The sequence below is a fragment of the Chanos chanos genome, chromosome 9 (genome assembly GCF_902362185.1).
Source record: "Chanos chanos chromosome 9, fChaCha1.1, whole genome shotgun sequence".
NCBI classification, from domain to species: domain Eukaryota; kingdom Metazoa; phylum Chordata; class Actinopteri; order Gonorynchiformes; family Chanidae; genus Chanos; species Chanos chanos.
The window spans coordinates 2,445,977-2,468,707 of NC_044503.1; the positions used below are offsets into that span (position 1 = coordinate 2,445,977).

Below are 22,731 nucleotides of genomic sequence, written 5' to 3' on the forward strand. Positions count from 1 at the left end.
CGAAAGCGCATGGAGAGAAACTGCGCTGGTTTCCTGCCGTGGGGACAAAGCAGGTGTTTCCAAAATAAGTCAGAAACACTCAGAGCACCCGCTGCAAGGTCTTGAGTCTTTCAGAAACTCAAAAAAGAAAAAAAAACAAAACGTAAAAAAAAAAAAAACAAAACAAAAAAAAAGGCACGTGATGTTGAATGTTACTGGATTTCCCCTCCACTTGCACTAGTCGCCTGCTGGTTTTCACGAACGTTTCCTTAGACTGTTGAAAGAATGTAGGGATTGAAAGACATCTAGTCGTTTCAGGTTGAAACAGTTTGGAACTCAGCTCACAGTGTTTAACAAAAGCAAGGCCACTTCTGACAAATGTTTTGATCTCTTCTCAAAGGTTTGTATCAGCTTCACAAGCCAATGCAGAGACAAAACTAAAGCTTTTCCTGCTCTGAGTGAAAGCTGTGTGAGGACACCAGGAGATTTCAGTCCTGAGTGAAGGATGTAAAAATGCTACAGATCAAAGGAAACAAATGGCAGACGGGAGAAATGTGGACAATGTGTGTGTGTGTGTGTGTGTGTGTGTGTGCGTGCGCATGTGTGCGCACGTGTGTGTGTGCGTGCGTGCGTGTGTGTGCGCGTGTGCGTGTATGTGTATGTGAGTGTGTGTGTGTCTGTGTGTGTGTCTGTGTGTGTGTGCGCGCATGCATATGGAATGTGACATTATTCAGTACACTCTCGCATGATCTCAATGACTACATCGTACACGCACACATTCAAACACATACACACACACACACACGCACACAGACCAGACCAAAAACCACCCTCCCTGCGTCACTGCTCATAAAACACACACACACACACACACACAAGAATTCCCATGATGCAATTGGTGGCTCATTGCAGGCCCTGTGAAGGTTTGCCAAGTGCCATGTGAAGTGCTGGCCAAAACATGCAATAAGAAAAACAGAAATCTGTTAAAGGCAAAGCAAACCAAATCAGCTACACCTGCAGGGGACGGGGGGGTGGGGGGCAGTTTATCAACGTCTCACTTACACACCACCTCCGTACAGTGCGCGTCCGCTCAGAGTTAATACCGGAAATTTCTTCTCACACCAAGCCAACGGTGAAACTTTCTTGGTGAATATTTTTACACGTGCTAGAATTGACTTTCATTTCCAGCCGTAATACAGTGAGAGATGTTTCAGGAATGGTATGACTATCCTTTTTCGTGCAGTTTATGATCAATCAAAGCTGGGATTGCGGTACAGACTTGTTCTGACCCGTTATGGGTGCAGCAGGAGTGTGGGTTATCCATATGGAAGTCTGACTGGGAGCAGTCACCATGGATGCAGAAACAGATCACGGAGACATACACCGCCGAACCATAGCACTGAGAGCTGGAGTCATAGATATAATAATAGTAGACAATGATACTGGATTGTAATAGGTTAGTAGTCATTGTTACTTTAGTGACCAATCCTGTGTTCTGTTGTCCTGTTCATTTTACTTCCAAGGTTCCTTAAGTTTGTCTGTGTGTGTGTGTGTGTGTGTGTGTGAATGTATGTGCGTGTGTTGTGTCACATACACAATTCACGTTTTGAACAAAAAACGAAAACAAAATATTATTAACCATGATTGCGTGTCCTTAGTATACTGTTCAGTTCAGCAAAATAAAAAAACAAAAAAAAAACAAAACCATGTACGCCCAGTTCAATGTCAGATGAGTTCCCCGTACTCTGTTTACAGGGAAGCCAGTGATTGAGGCGCAGGGAGGGTGTGTTGTGGTGTGTGGTGCTGTGTGTTCTGCCACACAGATGACCCTCTGCTTTAGAACACGTTGTCTTTTCAAATGAGTGGTATTTACCCACCAAACACACGGCATTACATCGGGAACCCTGCAATTAACATATACTGTATATTAGCCGCAGGGCGAACAGTAGATTAACAGATACGCCGCCCTGTGAATCTCACAAGGCTGGTCAGGTCTCCTGGATGCTTTCCACTGGCTCCTTCCAAAAGAATTGTGTCAGACAGGTTTAGGGTTCTCCTTTCATGCATAAATCATGTTTGATCTTTAGAAAACGTTACGCAGTACAGTCAAAGGCCCTCCGGTCAATGTCTTGTACCTTCACCTGAACTGACATGTAGTTACATTACATAGATTAAAACGAGTATTCAACAACAACAACAAAACAAGGGGAAATGAATGATGTTAGAGCAAGAAAGCAGTGTGTTGACATGATAGCAGGATTGCATAAGAAATTACACTAAAAAATTGTAACTTTTTTTACGTTCTCATTACGTAAAAACGCTGATATTAAAGAACTTCTTCTATTAGAACGTGTAAAATACGTTTGTAGAATTAATTCCAAACAGTGACGATTTGAATGAACTATGATTATATATTAGGAGAGCCTAAACGTAACCAGCGGCAGTAGGTTGTTCTATCGTTTCTTAGCGATCTACACTCAGTCTTCAGTGATGTTTTCTGACACTGTGGAATTAATTCAATTGTCAGGAGCGCACTGAGCAAGACGCTAAACGGAAGAGCAGCGTGTCAGTCCGTGGACAACAAACGGTCAGAAAAGACAAGACAGAAGGAGAACGAGGGAATTTTAACATGGCGTACCAGCAAAGACATAAAGAATACGCAGCTTGCTGTGTTTGGGAATAAAACATAATCACTGTACCGTCCAATTGTTATCTTAGTTGAACTGAATGGCTTAATGTCTAATCACTGTCTAAAATTTTCCCTCGCCACTCTTTGCCAAAAACTCACTGAATGAAGCCTAATTGCCCCGATACCTGCCGTTTGGACAAAGCAGCCTAGCCCCCCATTACTGAAGCTTGTCATTAACAAATGAATAGGGTCTTAAATGCCATAATGGTATGTGTTTTCGGGAGGTTGCGTGGCCTGAAAAGACTTAGGTGTACCTGGCGCCTCTCGGCCGGGTCTTTATGAAAGGCTCTGATGTTCGATGGAGTTCGGTTCTGTCAAGGAGAGAGGGTATGTTAATGAGTTCTGTCGTGGGGGGGGGGGGGGGGGGGGGCGTTGTCAGGCAGGTGCGCAAGAAACTCTTGTATTAAAAATGTCACTGCAGTTATGTCTTTTTCAATTTTGAAAAGACCGTTGAAACACGACTCAGAAATATCACATGAATCGAGTGACTTCAGCATTTTCAGTATCACTGTTAAAAATGTATGTTTGTCTTAATGTACTTCCATGAATAAAAATAAAAATTCCAGACTATTAGAGAACAATAAAGTAGGCTACTTGTAGCTTACATCAGCAGTTCTGGTTTTTAAGCAACAACTAAAAAACACACGCAAAGTTTACGCTAAATTGCGTTCCTTAGGTTTCATGTCGTTTGAAAGGATTAAATTGAAGGTGTGCGAGTTCTTTTTGCATCCGTGTGGTAATAGGCTTTATCCGTCAGTATCGACACTATGCCTTCTACTACTAAGAGTAATCTCTCTCTCTCTCTCTCTCTCTCTCTCTCTCTTTCTCTTTCTTTCTTTCTGTCTTCAGAGGAGGTAACTTGCCTTGTTAAACTCGTTTAGGGGCGGGTGCTGGAGAAGATTTAAGAAGCCCGCTCGTGAATGCCTGCGCTACAGAACAGACGACAGGCTTTCGCCGAGGAGCAACGTTATATACCGGAGCTAAAATTAGGGACGGATAGTGAACTACGTCCATCCTGAACGTATTTCCTCCGCTTCGTACAATTGGTCCAGCTTCTCAGCGGCGATATTTATAAGATAGGGTTGCCTACCAATCAAACTCGCACATGAGTTTGAAACACTTCGTTATAAAGACGGAGATCTTGTTGTAGTTGTCTACAGCAAATTCTCCCTGTAGGATTACGACTGCTCTTCCAAAGTCTTGCCTTTTGAGAGACTACATCTAAATTTGCGGTGAAACATAAGAGCTTCGTTCTCCTAATTTTGACTGGAGATGGCCTTGAGTGAGACCATTTTGCCTTCAATTTCAACTTTTGCAACTCAGAGAGAAAAGTGTTGGGAAGATGTAAGTATTTGCTCGTTTTCTAAATGATATGTTGTGGTATACAGTGAATGGGAGCGGGGATAATTTAAGAGCGTTTTCCTTATCTCAGAATAACCGCTCACGTTTTTAAATTAATCATTTACAAAGTTTTAAATCTTTGTCTGTTAATGAAAACAGTATTTAATTGTAGCTGACGACTCAATCTTTCCTTATGATTTTTTTTTTTTTTAACAAAATCGACCTTTCTTAGTTGCAGAGATGGAAGAGTGACATGCATTCCAGCTGCACGCTGACTGACATTTCTCCGAACATGGATATGCTTAGCAGACACGACGACGAGGATCTAGATAATTTGTTGGATCTGGAATTTATTCTTTCAAACACAGCGGGTTCTGAGCCTACGGAGATTGGAGGCGAGTACAGAATGCCCGAGTCAGGCAACATGTTCAACTCTGCCTACCCTGTCCCCGACCTAAACGGCTCTCCTCCGCCGTATAACAACAGTCTGATGGCAGAACTTCTGAGATCTGAAGTGGACACTTACTGCCAACAGACTCACGCCGGTGGCATGCAAGGGAGATTCCTCGCGATCACTTCGGACAGCATAAAAGTCGAGCCTCACTTGGACAGTTACGGACCCGCAATGGGAATGGTTCCCAAAATCAAGCAGGAAGGCAGTGGCGCGTGCATGAGGGCGTATGAGCAACCGCGGCTGGCGAATTCACCTCAGGGTAGCATGACCCCCCCGCTCAGCCCGACCGAACTGCTCAACTCGGAGTGCCCCCCGCCGCAGATGTGCCACACGATGACTCTGCCCCCGCACGGTTACCCGAACGTGCACCCGCATCATCCGCATCCCCAGATGCATTTGCCATTCCATAGCGCGCACGGCTTCGGCATGTGCGAGGATGGAATAGCAGGGGCGTCCGCCAACCAGAGAGTTCTGCTCACTCCACCGTCTTCTCCGCTCGAGCTGCTGGACTCCAAGCCCAAGAGGGGTCGGCGCTCGTGGCCAAGGAAACGGACCGCAACTCACACCTGTACTTTCACAGGCTGCGGTAAAACATACACCAAGAGCTCGCATCTGAAAGCGCATCTCCGCACGCATACAGGTAAAAGCTGTTCCTCTAACTGAACTCACTGAAGTTCCATGTTGAGAATTAAAACTTTGATTTTTGCGTATTTCACGAAACTAATGTTTTTTTTAATCATTCTTTCACAGGCGAGAAACCTTACCACTGCAGCTGGGAGGGTTGCGGTTGGAAGTTTGCCCGATCCGATGAGTTGACACGTCATTTCCGTAAGCACACTGGACATCGACCTTTCCAGTGCCACTTGTGCGAGCGTGCCTTCTCCCGGTCCGATCATCTCGCGCTGCATATGAAGAGACACATGTAGGAAGGGACACGCGCTCAATACACCTGTGGACTTTAACACACTGAGCAAAGAACAGGCATGAATATATTCAAAACATGCATTATGACCCAAACAAACAAACAAGCTATTTAATGTTTGTCTCAGTATATAGAAATGCCAAAAACATGAACAGACCTGACATTTTGTCAAACATATACCTATTTTTGCATTGTGTAGCTGGTACTACAGTTTCTTTGAACAACAACAAAAAAAAAATTTTGTTAAGTATATTTTGTTTGCATTTATAAACACGTTTATAAAGTAGTTTACTGGGCTGGACCCAAACCTTTGACGTAACTGGAATCAAACAGTAAACAAGTTCGTCTAACATGATGTAATCGTGACGTCACAACAGTGCCTATTTGTTATCCCATGTAGCTATGCATCTCACGAGTGCCATAAGTACTTGGCCAAGAAAAAAAAGACAATCGTATGTAATTGTTTAACCTGCAAAAATGAAATAAGCATTAAGACAATGTTTTTTTTAAATTTTATTTTCTAAAACTGCCTTACAAGTACTTGAGGCTTGAAATGAATGTTTAATCATGTTTGTGCATTTATCAACATGTCAGAAATTTTGAAAAAAAAAAAATCAGGGTGTCTTAATCTAGAACTGTTCTCATTCAAACAGTTTTTAAATACACATTCCAGTCTGTTTTTTGTCTCAACTGTTTGTTGTTACCAAAGAACTTTACATTTTTAGAGTTTTTGTTTTCTGAGTTAAGTCTTTTGACTTGTAAATAATTTATACAATGTAAATAGTGTACTGAATGTATATATTAAAATTTAAATTTGAGATATATATATTGCTTTCTTCTCATTTGTGATGAGACAAATCCTTTTCTCTGACACCACTTGTTGCAAATTCCAGTCAGCATAACCCTCATATTAAAAAAATAAATAAATAAATAAAAATCCATGAACAGTCAGATACAGAGAGACAGGTTCAAGTCTTGTGCAGTTCAGTGCTGTGTGCTTAGGGGCTTTTAATGCAGGCATGACAAAACTTCTTACACTAAACACAGAACACAATGTCTTCCAGCTGCATCAGATCTGTAGACAGACAACAACAGTTAAGAGCTATAAATACAGACCTTCCATGATCATAACTGTAGAGATGGTGGTTCTGTCTGGGCATGTGGGTATGGCCCAGTTTAAAAGAAAAGCAATTCCGCCTCAGCGAGCACACAGCAGGACTGCTGGAGAGATGGTGCATAGATAGAGAGAGAGAGAAAGAGAGAGAGAGAGAGAGAGAGAGAGAAAGAGAGAGAAAGAGAGAGAGACTTCTGCTTGCTCAGCTGCAAAATCTTGAGAATAGAGAGATGCCAATCTAATAAAGGGGAGGTAAATTGATCCGACTGGACAAAGTCATATGCCTGTGGGGACTTCTGACTGTTCTAAAAGCTTGATGGATATGTTGGTGGATGTGTGAAAAGCTATGAGGCCTCGTAAAAACGCAAAAAGCAGTTGAAGAGCAGTCCTGTGGGAACCACTGCTGGATCGGTGTGCGTTGACTTCAGTCATGCCAAAAAAAAAAAAAAAAACGCAAACAAAACAGTAATATTTCTGCCCATCCTCGTCCTAATGGGAGGCATCAAGTCAGAGTACCCTGCCTGGGTCACACGGAAGTAATAAACACTACAGGCTGCAGTAAATACCCTGGTGTTTAAGTGTCAGGCTAGGGCCAAATGATGATCTTTCACTCTGGGTGAGATACTTTCTGCTAAAGAGTTCACTAGGTTCTCACACCAGTTCTCTGTTTGTTTGGTTTGTTTTGTTTTGTTTTTTTGGTTTGGGTCCAGGCTACACGCAGAGAGATAAAAAAAACGCAGTTTAGCCTCAATCAGGTTCACAAAGATTTAATCAAGTTTTTGAGATAGGTGCAATTAAAGAAACAATAGTTTTAAAATAGGCATATTTCTGAGTTAAACATAAATAAATAAATAAAATCATCCACATTCTAATCACTTTACCACCTACTGTGGAGAGAACAACAAACCTGTTTTATTCTGTGAAATATGGCACATTGAATGGACTGTATGGGTTATATCATCACTCCTGCAGCAGAACGAAACGGACATGAGGTGAGTAATCTGAAGAGTATAATCTACCTACCAGAAAAACGGTTTGATATGAAACCAACAACAGGCACTGCTATGAGTCACAGCTCACCTCAGATAAAAATCAGAAGTTTTCACTAAGGTCGCAAAAAAGAAAAAAAAAAAAAAATAACAGGGATGTTAGAGAAACATCTTAACATTAGCTTAACGGGAACAATCTTAGATTAGTCACGATCACAAACTTCATGAATGAAAAAAAAAAAAAAGTCCACAGAGGCTTTTTGCATTTCAGCTTTCGTCTCTCACAATATTGAAAACAGAGACGGTGAGGGAAAGCGAGAAAAAGAACCAGAAGTGAGTGAGCGAGCGAGTGAGCGGGTGAGTGGCAGAAACTCTGATCTAGAGTAGAGAAAGTAGCGTTCCTCCGATTGCACTGAAATAAATATGGGTGTGTGTGTGTGTGTGTGTGTGTGCGTGCGTGCGTGCTTGTGTGTATTGAGATTGCCTGCGAGAGACGTGCAGTTTGTCGCGTCAGCACAAATGACAATGAGAGAAGTTAGAACAAAATGCAGAGCGCATGTGAGCGTAGATCTTTATCTCACCAGAGTGGGGCTTTAGTGTACCTCACGCGGATCCACGCTAACGCTACCCAGTCTTCCCCTCTTACTGATCAGATGACAAATCTCAACTCGACTCAACATAGGATCCTCAGACTCCATGTCACAGCGCCACACCAAAACACAGTCCCTTCAAAAACATTCACCAGAGTTTTCTATCATGGAACGTGCTGTCTCCCTCCCCCTCCTCCCTTTCCCAGAAATGCTGTTTATTTTTTATTCACACTGACAACTGTGAAATAGGTGATGGTTGACGGTAAGTCAGCACCACTGTTGACTTTCCGAAGCGTTCACCGCTGGTTCCGCTCGGTGACCTATCCCCTGGGTAGAGCATCAGCACCGATCTGATCGACGTCCCTCTGGGCACAGGATGGGAATGCCATGGGAAGAGGATGCCATCTACTGGAATTTTTCTGGAAAGTCCCCAGCATGGGAAAATGTCTGAACCAGTATGTACAGACATTTGTTACAGTTTGTGCTGGGCAGCTGGCATGAGACTGGACTTTTGTTGTTGTTCTTGTGGTTGTTATTGTTGTGAAATGTGTTTTGTTTTTGTTTGAGTCACATCTAACAGAGTCACCTGGCATATCTGACACAATGTGAAACAGATCCAAGTCTGAGAGATTTAGAGATCTGAATTTGCCTAAATCTTCTTAAGATCTGAATGGACCTAAATCTTCCACTGTAGTTCCTCTCTCCCCTCCAGGGATCACCTCAGTATATAACAGCTCACACACACACACACACACACACAGAGATTGGATGACAATAAACCAATAGAAAAATCGCATATTTTTGCAAGCAAGCAGGAAAGGAGAGGAGTGTGCATCTGGCCTGCATTAGTCTCTGCCTACAGCTTTTTGACAGCTCCATTGGCGAGTATGAGTGTTCTGCCAGTACCAAAACATCCCCTGGGTCACGTTATACACGAGAAACACACGCGCGCACACACACACACACACACACACACACACTCCTTAAGGCAGCTGATTAAATACACCAAACCCATGTCTGGAACTCTTCAGTCCTGCAGTTTATCTCACACACAGGACTACATACACAGGTCCAAATGTCCTGCCATCCACTTCCATGTCCGAAGACTCGTTTCGGTCCATCCATCAGTAAGGAGCTGTGGGCAAAACATTCGGCTCATCGCCAAATCGTGCGGATATCCACGAACCCCCTGCGCGTTACCTCAGAACAGTCTAGTGAACTAGTAAGACATTACGGTCTTCTTCGTCCATCAGGTCGTCACTGATTCTAGAGGAGTTTAGTTTTGCATTGATTAAGATCCATCAGGATGTGCTGTCAAATCAGGCAAAAGAGGTTATAAGAACACACACACACACACACACACACACAGGGCCAGCTGTCAGTGTTTTTGTCCATTAACATTCTATTCACATAATGTAAGCAGACTGAACACACATACAGGATCCTGTTACCAGCGTTACGGCTTTGGAGGGATACGGACCTTGCTTTAGAACCCCTCTAAGGGCCACCGCACGAACACGTGTGTGGACATTTTCCCCTTCTCTCCAACATCACGGCAATCTGATCCTGCTGCTCCGGCTACACCTGCAACTCCTTACACCACATGGGATACCCCCCGCCCCCCCCTTTCCAGGAACAGCGCGTCTGTGCAGGGACGGAGAGAGCAACGTGGTGAGGGAGACGGCCATCGGCGAGACTGTTCCAGCCTAAACAAGTAATGAGTGAAAGTATACACATATTTACGGGGTCTGCCTGCTTCAAAAATGTCAACTATTTCCAACAAAACCATGTCTTAATTTATTTATTCTTTAATGAAAAGTAAATGTTCCAGAGTTGAGGATGAGGATGAATACTAAATTGCGCTAGAGGTATGTGTAAACAGGGGTCAAACGCCGCAAACCGATTTTGTGAAGCTACGCGAATCTCTCTTTACCGGAGCCGTCCCACTAAACACCGTTTCCATGGCCACTTCATCTCGCGAATTTCAGTGACACATATTTAAGGTAAATAAAAGTTTTCTTTGGAATTTCCTGTTATTTCACATGGAGACTGTTAACGTTCCCAAATTAAAAAAGCTCTTGAATTTCAGGTCGCAGGTTGACAGATGAGAGATGTAGTGTTTAACTAAGAAACAGACTCAGCACTCAAGATCTGCGATATGTCACTTAAAACAGAGAGGAAAAAAAAAAAAAATAAAAACACAGTTCATTAACGGTCGATGTTACGTAAAACGTCCGCCCTGTAGGGACGATCTTTGCTCTAAAACAAAATGTTCGAATGAAAATACAGTTCGCCTGCTTAACTTATAATGAGTTCTTAACTGAACCAAACAAGCAAACACCCAAAAACACCACCGTTTGCAGATGTTCGTAACAAAAAGGCTATTTTACTCGCTACAGACAACAGAATCTTTAATCACCTACTCGAACGACCTTTCGGGCGTGACAGTTAGACGTTCTCTACTTTACGTCAGTTTCCCCGGCCTGCTCCAAGAGGCCCACGAGCGTTTCTATAAATTTTAAATCTCGTTTTAAATCTCTCCCTGCTCTGATGCTGCTGATGAAACCCGTGAAAAAGCCCTGTGCTGCGCGAGCAGGGAGAGCGCTGAAATGTGCTGAGATGCTTCAGCGCTGCGCTAGACTTGGGTCAAAACCTCCTCAAACTGTCGTCTGAACCCATGGACAACATGATGAAACAAAGAGACCAGGCCACACTGAGTTGTATCTGAAACATTTTTTTTTTAATTCTATTTAAACACATAACTGAGCGTTAAACATGTCCAAAGAGACCTGTAGCTTTTCATAGCACTACTAGTGTAGTCTCCAACTCTCCAAATGTTTTTAACTTACAACATTTTGTCTTTTTTCCCCATGTTTTATATTGGACAAATATAACAGATATAATGTACATGATTTTATGTATATGGAGTTTTTTTTAATGCATTTCAGTAAGACAGATTAACCATTTCTTTTTTTTTTTATTCATAATCTACAGGAGACAGGGTGAGACTCAGGGCAAGAGGAATGCATTCTGCTTCACATTCATCTGTTCAACACGTATCAATGACACAAACTAAAAAACAAAACAAAACAAACAACAACAATAAAATCTTTATGACAATAATATTAAAAAAAGATTAAACTGGATATTAACATGACAATGGACTCACACATACATCTCAGTAAAACAAATAAACTATTGCACAATGGAGATATCATACCCAGACACTCACATGCACACACACACACACACGCGCACACACACACAGAGTATTAAGTGGTATCTACCGTAAGCTTGACCGAGCTCACAGTCATTTCCAAGCTCTCTGCCGTGTGTTAGACCAGGGACAGCGGCTGTGACCCCGGTCCAAACACTCAAACACAAACTACAGCTCGCATTCAACAAACCTAACTCGGAGTGTAAACTAAAGCGTGACACGGGTTGTGCCTAGGGGGACATGGGGAGAGGAGAATGAGGGAAAGGGGTAGTGATGTCACAACGGGAGTTCCGGAACCTTGCCGTGCGTTCCAATAGAATGTTCGGCCTTAAAATGGAATGGGGGGGAGGGGGGGGGGGGGGCGTATCTTTTCAGTGCAGTGAGTTACTTCCATTAGAGGCTTAGGGCCTTCTCTCAGCGACGACGCTGCTCTGGTGTGACTTGACGAACAGGGGCGTGCTGGGGGTCGATACCTTTTGGTGTCAGATCGTCTTGTGATTAAAACACCACAAGAAAAACCGAACAGAGGTCAGAGGGGTTTGGAATAAACCACATAAAACATTAGACTGCAAAGCAAAAAAAGAGAGCAAACAAGAGAGGAGGTCACATGACTCAGTGGAGAGAAGAGGAGTGATATGTACCAGTTGTGAAACATGACACTGTGTGTGTAACTGCACATTTACGTGAGGCTAGCTCTGACTGCCATAGGAGCGCTCCCTTAAAACAGATGGGCTTCAGCACGCACGACTATTTCACATCAGAGCACAGGGCCTGGAGGAGTAACAGCACCACAGCAAGCACTCCGTGTGTGTCTGTGTGTGTGTGTCTGTGTGCATGTGTTTGTCTCTGTGTGCATGTGTGTGTCTATGTGCATGTGTGCGCGTGTGTGCCTGTGTGCGTGTGTGCATACGTGTGTGTGCGTACGTGTGTGTGTGTTTGTGTGCATGTGCGTGCGTGCGTGCATGTGCATGTGCGTATGTGTGCGTGTGCGTGTGTGTGTGTGAAAGCACACAGTGTTTCTGAAGGCAGATACAGTACACATGGCAGAGACGTGTTGGTATCACTATCCGTTAAACACAGTCGCTTCATTACAGATTATTTTTTTGTTTATTTTGCATGTTTTTTTTTTTCTCTCTCTCTAAAGACCGTGCTCCTCACGCCCTTCCTCTCTATCACACTCTTCCTCATCTCCCCAGCGCTTGTGTGTGTGTCTCACTGTAACTGATCAAAGCGCCATGATGAGAGGTTGGTGCCACTGAGGAGCTGCATTTGTTTAAATACGTGCGATTTGTCAGGATGTACCGATCAAACAAACAGACTGAGGATTACTGGTCGAGTACAGTATTAAAACAGACATATTTATGCGCGCCTGGTTTCATATCCAGTTCAAGTATAAGAACATGCAGTTTAAAAAAAAAAACTGTTATCAAACCAGAGAATGAGATCTCTCTCTCTTCTTTCTTTTCTTTTTTTTTTTTTTTAGTGCGTACGTTAGATTTAAACCAATCTATTTCAGAACAGAAACCAACGCCAGTCTGAGGATACACACACTCGCACGCACACGCACACGCACACACAAACACAGGCATCCAGGGGCATGCAGTCCTTTGCCTGTTAGAGCTGATAAAACACAAAGCCCCTGTAAGTTGCTGTCAGTTCTGTAAATTGTGCTTGTGAAGTCATTTTTTCGTAGTCCTTTTTATGTGAAGCAGTACGAGAATGAGATGAAATATCGAATACTGTAACAGCAGTCACTCAAGAGAATGAACCAGAGAAAAAAAAAGAAAAGAATGATATTTATCTATTCTTCTGTCCTCAGAGTACGGTCACCCGTTACTCAAGGCAACAGCCAGTGCTCACTCACTCTCTCTCTCTCTCTCTCTCCTGTGATAATGTCAGAAAAAACACTCATCAGATCAAAGCCAAACCAGCGTCTGTCTGGACATATGCATGTGCACAGCCACACACTCACATTAGCACTCTTGTGCACGCTCACACTCACACACACCAACGCACGCACTCTCCCTCACACACACCCCTCTGAGGCTGACACTCTTACTGAGAGAGAGAGAGAGAGAGAGAGAGAGAGAGAGAGAGAGAGAAAGTATAAACCTGTATAATTAGTTCCAGTCGCAGCAAAACTAGGTTTCCACCCAGTACCAGCAAATCTCAATATTAATTCCATTTCCAGTCACTCCAGCTCCACTCCACCCAAAGCCCTTCTCACTGTTCTTCTCTTCCACACGAAAGCCACGTCCGAAACACGACACAGCAGAATCCACACACACCAGAATCCACAATCCCTTCCCTTATCGTGTTCCTGTATGTTGTGGTTTCGTGTCAGGTGCTCAGGCGTGAAGTACCATGCTCCTCTGTCGGGCCAAGTTTTGACCGACGCTGACCCGTCGTGTCAACGTCAGCGAGACGGTTTCTGCGGGTCGCCGTCCATCTCGTCCTCTCCAACTGGGCGCGGTCGCGGGGCGGGTCGGGGATCAAATGGAGCTGATGAATTTGCAGACGCCTGATTGACCGTGACGTGGGCGACCGTGACGTTGCGTACACAGGGGCTGACGCACGCTTGCTCGCACGCTCTCGTTAACGTGAAACGAACTTCCTCTGTTCGCCAGACCAGTGCAGGTAGGATGCAGTGCACACACAGCAAAGCAGTTCATTCCCAAACCACCACAAGGCCCCCCCTCCCCCGCCCAGCCCCCATCAAACCCAACGCCACGGTAACGGGAGAAACAGAGAGATAGAGAGAGTGATGGTTAGGAGCATCTCTATCTGTCCTTTCTCCAAAACCCTCAAACCCCCCGGTCACTGCTGACTGACCTCTGACCCCACCCTCGGTCCACTGCATCTTTTCATCAACGCCAGATTTGTGACCACGTGTCTGTTTCCCCAAGCAGAACTCCTCGATGAGGAGCAACCAGACCTCCATAATTAGTCATGTGATCCTTCCAGCCTCTGATTGGTTACTACAGGCCCAAAGCAGCTTCCCAGGGCAGGAAAAAACCAGTGGGACGTTGGGAGGGGAGAACGAAAACCAGTTTGATTTGGGAGAAGCAGATTTGGGAATCGGAGAGGGTATAGCCGGGGGGGTGGGGGGTGGGGTGGGGGTTGGCTCTGGGGACGTGTGGAGTGCGGGGTTGTCTTTGTTTTGTGTGTGTGTGTGTGTGTTTTAGGGGGAGAGAGGGTAGGGGGCAGGTGCGGTGAGAAGGCTTTTCACAGTCAGGCGTTGGACATCTCGGCTTTGCTCAGAGCGATGGCGAGCTCCAGGTCTTCCTGCTCCTGCTGCCGAAGCCTCTTCAGCCGCTCTCTCTCTGCTCGCTCACTCTCTCGCTTCGCCCACTCCAACTGCTGCGCCTCGTTCCCAAACTAACACACACGCACACACACACCACACACACCACACACGCAGACACACACACACACACACACACACAGACACACACACACAGACACACACACACACACAGACACACACACGCACACACACACCACACACGCAGACACACACACACACACAGACACACACACGCACACACACACCACACACGCAGACACACACACACACACACACATACACACACAGACACACACACACACACACACACACAGACACACACACGCACACACACACCACACACGCAGACACACACACACAGACACACACACACACGCAGACACACACACACACACACACACACACACACGCAGACACATACACACACACAAAAACACACACACGCACACACACATACACACACACACACACACACAGACACACACACACACAGACACACACACGCAGACACACACACACACACACACATACCACACACGCAGACACACACACACACACAGACACACACACACAGACACACACACACACACACACGCAGAAACACACACACACACAGACACACACACACACACAGACACACACACACACGCAGACACACACACACACACACACACACGCAGACACACACACACACACAGAAACACACACACGCACACACACATACACACACAGACACACACACACAGGAGAGAAGGAGACTTAAAACACATGCAATCTCCTGTGAACAGTGTTCTGCTTTATCTCTTTATCTCTTATAATGATTAAGCATATACACAGGAACATGCCGACAGTCATAGCCGCGTGGGCTTGGATATCAGAAAACTGCAGTCTCAGTGTTTCACTGGCACTGTGGCATCACAAAGAACAACTTCACGATCAGAAATGAGTAGTGCTGATTCTAAACACGATTACCACAAACCCACTGCAAACACACACACACACATACACACACACACGCACACACACACACACACCCACACACACAAACCCATCACGGGTTGTTAAAACTCAATGTGAGGATGCTGTGGATTACGGGTCATGAAAGACTGTGAAAGTGAGACGCGTTTGGACTGTAACAGTCTGTGTGTCGATCAGTAACAGTGTGTGTTCAGTGACACGTTCAGCAACAGTGAACATATGGACTGAGATGTGTTCAGCAATGTGTGTATATACAGAGAGAGAAACGTGTTCAGTAATGTGAATACAGACTGAGACGTGTTCAGCAATGTGTGTATATACAAAGCGAGAAACACGTTCAGTAATGTGTATACAGACTGAGATGTGTTCAGTAATGTTTGTGTATACAGACTGAGATGTGTTCAGTAATGTTTGTATACAGACGGAGATGCGTTCAGTAATATGTGTATACAGACAGAGACGTGTTCAGTAATGTGTGCATACAGGCTGAGATGTGTTCAGTAATGTGTGTATACAGACTGAGACGTGTTCAGTAATGTGTGTGTATACAGAGTGAGATGTGTTCAGTAATGTGCCTGTATACAGACAGAGACGTGTTCAGTAATGTGTGCATACAGGCTGAGATGTGTTCAGTAATGTGTGTATACAGACTGAGATGTGTTCAGTAATGTGTGTGTATACAGACTGAGACGTGTTCAGTAATGTGTGCATACAGGCTGAGATGTGTTCAGTAATGTGTGTATACAGACTGAGATGTGTTCAGTAATGTGTGTATACAGGCTGAGATGTGTTCAGTAATGTGCCTGTATACAGACAGAGACGTGTTCAGTAATGTGTGCATACAGGCTGAGATGTGTTCAGTAATGTGTGCATACAGGCTGAGATGTGTTCAGTAATGTGTGTATACAGACTGAGATGTGTTCAGTAATGTGTGTATACAGACTGAGATGTGTTCAGTAATGTGTGTGTATACAGACTGAGACGTGTTCAGTAATGTGTGTGTATACAGACTGAGATGTGTTCAGTAATGTGCCTGTATACAGACAGAGACGTGTTCAGTAATGTGTGCATACAGGCTGAGATGTGTTCAGTAATGTGTGTATACAGACTGAGATGTGTTCAGTAATGTGTGTGTATACAGACTGAGACGTGTTCAGTAATGTGTGTGTATACAGAGTGAGATGTGTTCAGTAACAGCGTGAGTAGAGACGGAGATGTGTTCAGGCAGTGACGGTGAGTGAACAGAGTGATGGACATGAGAAGAAAAATCTTCAAAAACATTCAATTCCCTGCCCCAGTTACCACTCAGACGTCAGCCAGTCTTACACGACGACTCAACACATAAGCCTCTCATTTCTTACTAGTACCACCACCACTACTACTACTACTACTAATAATAATGATAACAACAGTGATCATACTAATACTAATAATAATACCAATAATAATAATAATGATAACAACAGTGATCATACTAATACTAATAATAATACTAATACCAATAATAATAATAATAACAACAACAGTGACAATAATAATAATAATAATGGTAATAATAATAATAATAATAATAATGATAACAACAGTGATCATAATAATACTACTAATAATACTAGTACTACTACTAATAATAATAACAATAGTAATACTAATACTACTAATAATAATAATGATAACAAAAGTTATAATAATAATAATAATGATAATAATAATAATAGTGATAACAACAGTTATCATAATAATACTAATAATAATACAAATACTACTAATACTAATAATAATAACAACAATACTAATACTAATACTACTACTAATAATAATGATAACAACAGTGATAATAATAATAATAATAATAATAATAATAATAATGATAATAATAATTATAATAAGACAGATTTGAGACATTGACAGTGCCTGAGAACTGAGAACATGCTGTCTGCTAATGTCACTGCTTTGCTGTGATGCAACGTGTCCTGATCTAACCATGTGGCCATTTATCCATTCATCAGCAATGCAGTGTTCATCATATCATTATTATTCTAAGACAAAAAAAGAGAAACAGAACAGAGCATAACATTAAAACTGACAATTTTAGACGTATTTTCCGATTAATCTTACCTTAACATTGTCAGCTCCTGCAAGAGAAGAGTGGGTTACCAACCAAAACAACACAGAGAGAGAAAGAGTAACCACATCACAAACACCATCTAGTTTACCACACACACACACACACACACACACACACACACACACACACACACCCCACGCCCACAGTAACACATACAAACCAGAAAAACACAGCGAAACAAAACAAGTGTGACACTGGGATGGATCTTTTTAATTGGCCACTTGTATCACATGAATCGTGGATGAACAGAGAGGGAGAGATGCGGCAGGCCACGAAACAGACAAACAACACAGGCGAAAAAAAAATACACGGCAGAGCCGTTTTAACCGCAAGGACAGATCGTCGAAAACAACAACAACAACAACAGCGTCAACGACAACGGCGGCGGTGACGATGACAATAACAATGAAAGCTCACGGGAAGACAGGTGAAGCTGACGCGTGCACAGCTGCATCACGGATCACACGCGGGAAGCCGCTAAACCATTCTGAGTAAACACGGCAGGAACCCAGGGTTACAGGTTACGTTCTGCCTGTTGGCGCGTAGTTTGCCAAAACAGAGAGGACAGCCAAACTGAACCTAGATCAGTATGCTGTAAGTTGGTAGTATTCAGATGTATAAAGCGGGGGGGGGGGGGGGGGGGGGGGATTGAGGACCGTCAAACATATCTGTAGGCACCTTATTGTCATTATTGTCAATAGATTTCCATGTCTAAAACATGCGTTTATTTCACTGCTTATTTCAGCCACAGGCAACGTACAGCCAAAAATTTGAGACGAAGCTGAAAAAAAAGAGAAGGAAAAAAAAAAAACAACCAAACAAAGGCTGTCTGCTTCAAAAACAAAACAAAACAAAAAAAACTCCCAAAACCCCAAAAGAACCTTCTAAAAGCTCAAACTTACTGAGCTATCCGAAACGCTGGGGTTTGCAGTAAACACATGGAGATCAGATGTGGTTTAGCCAAGCTTCACCTCGTCATGCACACCAATCAGGAGGAATAAAGGGGGCGGGGACAGGAAGGGAGAGGGGGAGGGGCACAGAGACATTTGGCAGTGCACAGCATTTAAACGAGTGGGTTTGCATCATCATGGTGTGACAGGGTTTTACAATGCATGCTGGGAGTTCTTCAGTCTGAGAGCTGAGAGGTGATACTGCCCCCCCCCCCCTCCACCGCCTTTTTTTTTTATACAAACAAAAACAAAAACAAAAAAATCATATACAAAAAAAAGAAATGCCCGTATGGTAAACCCTTCGGTCTCTGTGTGTGTTTTAAGATGGCAGGTATGCCTTGAAGTTGCTAATCCCTCTGTTGTGTATGCATAAAATCTTAACTCCAGAGCTAAGCCCCGTCGGCTCAGAAATGGCTTCCACTCTCCAGTGGTGCTTGTCCTTGCTGACCAGTGGTTCACCACTAGATCCCTAAGAGTCTCCCACTCAGCGTCAGAACAGATTTACACGAACCGCTCTCTGTTAACGAAAAGGGCTAGGACCAAAATCCCATCTCACGGGAAAAACAGCATCAAACAGACCAAAGGGTATAAGACCTGAACAAACTCAGAGAACATTCTGGTAACGAACTGTGTTGGTCTCAGCTGCCATCTCCTGAACTGTATTAATATCTAACATGACTCTGAGACCTCTGCAGGTGGACAGGCCCTAGATTTCTAAACCTGTATCGGTAAAAAGTAAGAAAGTTTGAAAATGCTTCATAACTGGTTTAACTGGAGTGGAGTACATGTTCTTTGCCTCATTAATGTTCCCTGGGAAGTAGAAGAGAGATCTTTGGGACAGGTTTTTAACCTGTATATAAGCGTTGTAGAGTGTCTGCTCCTGCATTATACGAGCAAGTTAGAGACAGGACACTGGTCAAGTCCAAACACACAGAGCCGGGTTTGCCACAAGTCACTGTGGAGCAATGTCAGACTCCTGACCCGCATTCTTTACTTCACTGTTTGTTTGTTTGTTTGTTTGTTTACTAAATGACTTGAGTTATTGACAAATAAATAAGCCATGGCTGAGAAATGAGAGCCTGAATGAGATACAGCGGCAGGAGGGGACGAAGCGACGACAGACGAGGGGCGGGATGCCGTTCCGGAGTTTTCTACAAAGCACGCTCGCCGCTGAAAAACAGAGAGCGGTTTGGAAAAAAAAAAAAAAAAAAAAGAAAAAAAGAAAAAAGGAAGAAAAACCAGAGTGGAGCGGACAGAGAGGAGTATCACTGGACTCAACTTACAGAGCTGAAGTCTGCAAAACCCATGGAAGAGTCTCTAGCAGCTTTACTCGAAGACGATGTCAACGATGGGGCAAACGGGTCCTTGCCGCTGAAGGGGTCGCCGACCCCTTTTTTACTCTGAAACGGGTCGGCGACGTCCGAGCCGAAAGGCTGGAACGGGTCGTTGGGTTTGGACGAGTCGCCTGACCCGGGGAGGTTTACAGGCGTGCTCTTACCTGTGGAGAGGACAGAGAAGAACTTTGGTTTCTCTCCTGTTTTCTTCCTCTGTTTCCGTTTTTTTTTTTTTGTTTTGTTTTGTTTTTTGTTTTCTCAGACATTTACTACACACAGCGAAACCCACAGTTCATTTCACTCGGATCATCTGAATTCAGAAGTCAGCCCAGTCTTTTTTTTCCTCACTCACTATTTCATCAGACCAAAGTTTTCACATCGGTCTCTGATTGACAATGTTCCCGTTCTGACGCTCTTTAACTACATGACATGCACTCTCTCTGAGGGAACTACATGATATGCACTCTCTCTGAGGGAACTACATGACATGCACTCTCTCTGAGGGAACTACATGACATGCACTCTCTCTGAGGGAACTACATGACATGCACTCTCTCAGAGGGAACTACATGACATGCACTCTCTCTGAGGGAACTACATGACATGTACTCTCTCTGAGGGAACTACATGATATGCACTCTCTCTGAGGGAACTGCATGACATGCACTCTCTCAGAGGGAACAACATGACATGCACTCTCTCTGAGGGAACAACATGACATGCACTCTCTCAGAGGGAACTACATGACATGCACTCTCTCTGAGGGAACAACATGACATGCACTCTCTCTGAGGGAACTGCATGACATGCACTCTCTCTGAGGGAACTACATGACATGCACTCTCTCTGAGGGAACAACATGACATGCACTCTCTCAGAGGGAACAGAGGCATCTGTATGTCCTGTCTTAGAAATGAATGAGACAGTTCTCAAAACCATCATGCATCCTTCGGAGACTCTGCCCTGACTAAATCCATGTCTTATGCAGTTATAAAACCCTCATTTATCAGGTACATTTCATAAAATGCATCAAATTGATCTTCACTGCAGGAGTCCACATTCACATTAATGGTGGTGAAATACTGGGGGGGGGGGGGGTTTGGAGTGTTTCTGAGGTCAAGGTGGAATGAGCGTGTGACTTATTTTTGCAGAGAAACAAAAAACAAACATGCGAGCGCTTGAAGAGCGCTGACGTATGGGTTACAGTGGGGCCACAGGTCAAAAGGGCAAAGTTTCCATCTGAGGAGAGATGGCTTATCCATCAGCTGCTTTCAGCTTTGGGCAGCAACTTTGAGAAGACAAAAAAAAAAAAAAAGTGTTTATTCTATTTGTGACCGTTTAAAGGCTAGAGTTTTACCAGAGAAGGCCAGGGATCTATAATTAACCAAAAAATGTAAAACATTTGAGGTCCTCGCTGGGGTTTGTAAGTTGTTGTTTTTTTTTTTTGTTTTTTTTTATTTGTAAAAACCCTCCACGCCCTAGAGCTACAGCTGAGGCAAACTCTTATCTTACCAGGAAGAGAAAGGCAGAGCTATGTCGTATAAACCGCAAGAGTTTCAGCTAAACCTGTGGTGAACCATCACCCCACACACACACACACACACACACGCACACACACACTCACACACACAAACAACTAATGCCAACACCTTACATTCCACTCCAGTGGATAAAACCATTACACCTCAAACCCTAGGTACTTCAGAAAAACCATCTTCCACCAGAAAACCCCCCTCTGACCCTTCTTCACTGGCAGGTTGGACCAAAAAAAAAAAAAAAAGTTTATTTATGTCATCATTTTTGCTAAGTAAGATTCTGAGGGTGATGTTTTATTCTAATATCTAATCTCTTGTCTTCGATAACCTGGTTATAGCTTTGCGTCGCCTGCTGATCATGCATGACAGCGTTTATGCAAATAGTTTTCAACCGTAACATAACACAAAAACACTGACTAATGACTTACATTCACTCATACATAATAGCGGGTATTCTCGGTGTGTGTGTGTGTGTGTACAGACACGCATATTTAAAGAGGCAGTAGTAGTAGTGGTGGCTGTTATGTGATGCAGCTGAGGCTCGTGGGAACATTAAACTGGCTGTTGCTTTGTTTGGTAGGTGTTAACCGCTCTGTAATGATGATTGGTATATTAGCTGAGGCCATGCCTGGGCAATCAGATTCTCTCTTTCCGTAAGCGGAACAGCAACACCACAACTTTGCAGCTCCACCCAAGCTGGTGATATCCTGTACACTTTCAAAAAAAAAAAAAAGAAAAGAAAAGCCAAGCCGGCATAACACCGCGTACAACCTCAGTCGACGTCAGCTGTGCAGCAAGGCGCCCAGAGGCCTTCCACAGACACGCTAAATCTGACCTCCTTCACTGTCTCGTACTCAGCTCTCAGCGTCTGACTGCCCCTCTTCTCTTTTCTCTTCTTTTCTTTTCGGTTTGTAGCACTTTTTTTTTTTTTTTTTTTTTTAATCGATTATTGTTTTTTTTTTTTATTTCTTCTCCATACATCAGCGTACGCTCTATCTGAGCCGACGTTTCTTCATAATCTGCTCTCAAAAATTTCGGATGAACTATTAAAAGTGACTTCTTTTCACTTACGTTACAGAAATTCAAATTAACGACAAATACAAAATAACAATAAAATGCATCAAAGAAAGAGAAAAAAAAAAACCCCAATGAAATTAGTGAAACGTTAATTAATGAAATTTGTGATGGAAGAAAACGTCATGTT

General features: G+C 43.6%; 2 protein-coding genes across 4 annotated transcripts in view; one reads left to right on the forward strand and one right to left on the reverse strand.

Annotated features, from left to right (window-relative positions):
- Positions 1-3,801: 3,801 nt before the first annotated feature.
- klf2a (Kruppel like factor 2a) lies at positions 3,802-6,153 on the forward strand. Of its 2 annotated transcripts, none has more exons than XM_030784891.1 (3): positions 3,802-4,012; positions 4,242-5,103; positions 5,214-6,153. In XM_030784891.1, exons 1-3 carry the CDS (start codon positions 3,941-3,943, stop codon positions 5,387-5,389), a joined length of 1,110 nt encoding a protein of 369 aa, XP_030640751.1. In that variant the 5' UTR covers positions 3,802-3,940; the 3' UTR covers positions 5,390-6,153. The 2 variants fall into 2 exon arrangements, with proteins under 2 accessions (XP_030640751.1, XP_030640752.1); XM_030784892.1 differs by having other exon boundaries at positions 4,248-5,103.
- A 7,830-nt stretch (positions 6,154-13,983) lies between these two features.
- The window catches only part of eps15l1a (epidermal growth factor receptor pathway substrate 15-like 1a), a 37,877-nt gene continuing 29,129 nt past the window's right edge, over positions 13,984-22,731 (reverse strand). For both annotated transcript variants that reach the window (XM_030784002.1, XM_030784001.1), the window contains exons 22-23: positions 19,942-20,156; positions 13,984-14,673 (exon numbers count right to left, since the gene is read on the reverse strand). In XM_030784002.1, coding sequence (XP_030639862.1) covers positions 14,527-14,673; positions 19,942-20,156 — 362 coding nt within the window. In that variant the 3' untranslated portion in view covers positions 13,984-14,526. The remainder of the gene's footprint in view (positions 14,674-19,941; positions 20,157-22,731) is intronic.

Bases quoted from the DNA above. Each gene is read 5' to 3' on its own strand.
- klf2a (XM_030784891.1), top strand. From the start codon at position 3,941: ATGGCCTTGAGTGAGACCATTTTGCCTTCAATTTCAACTTTTGCAACT. The intron at 4,013-4,241 runs GTAAGTATTTGC...GACCTTTCTTAG, and splicing joins GAGAAAAGTGTTGGGAAGAT to TTGCAGAGATGGAAGAGTGA. The intron at 5,104-5,213 runs GTAAAAGCTGTT...ATTCTTTCACAG, and splicing joins GCATCTCCGCACGCATACAG to GCGAGAAACCTTACCACTGC.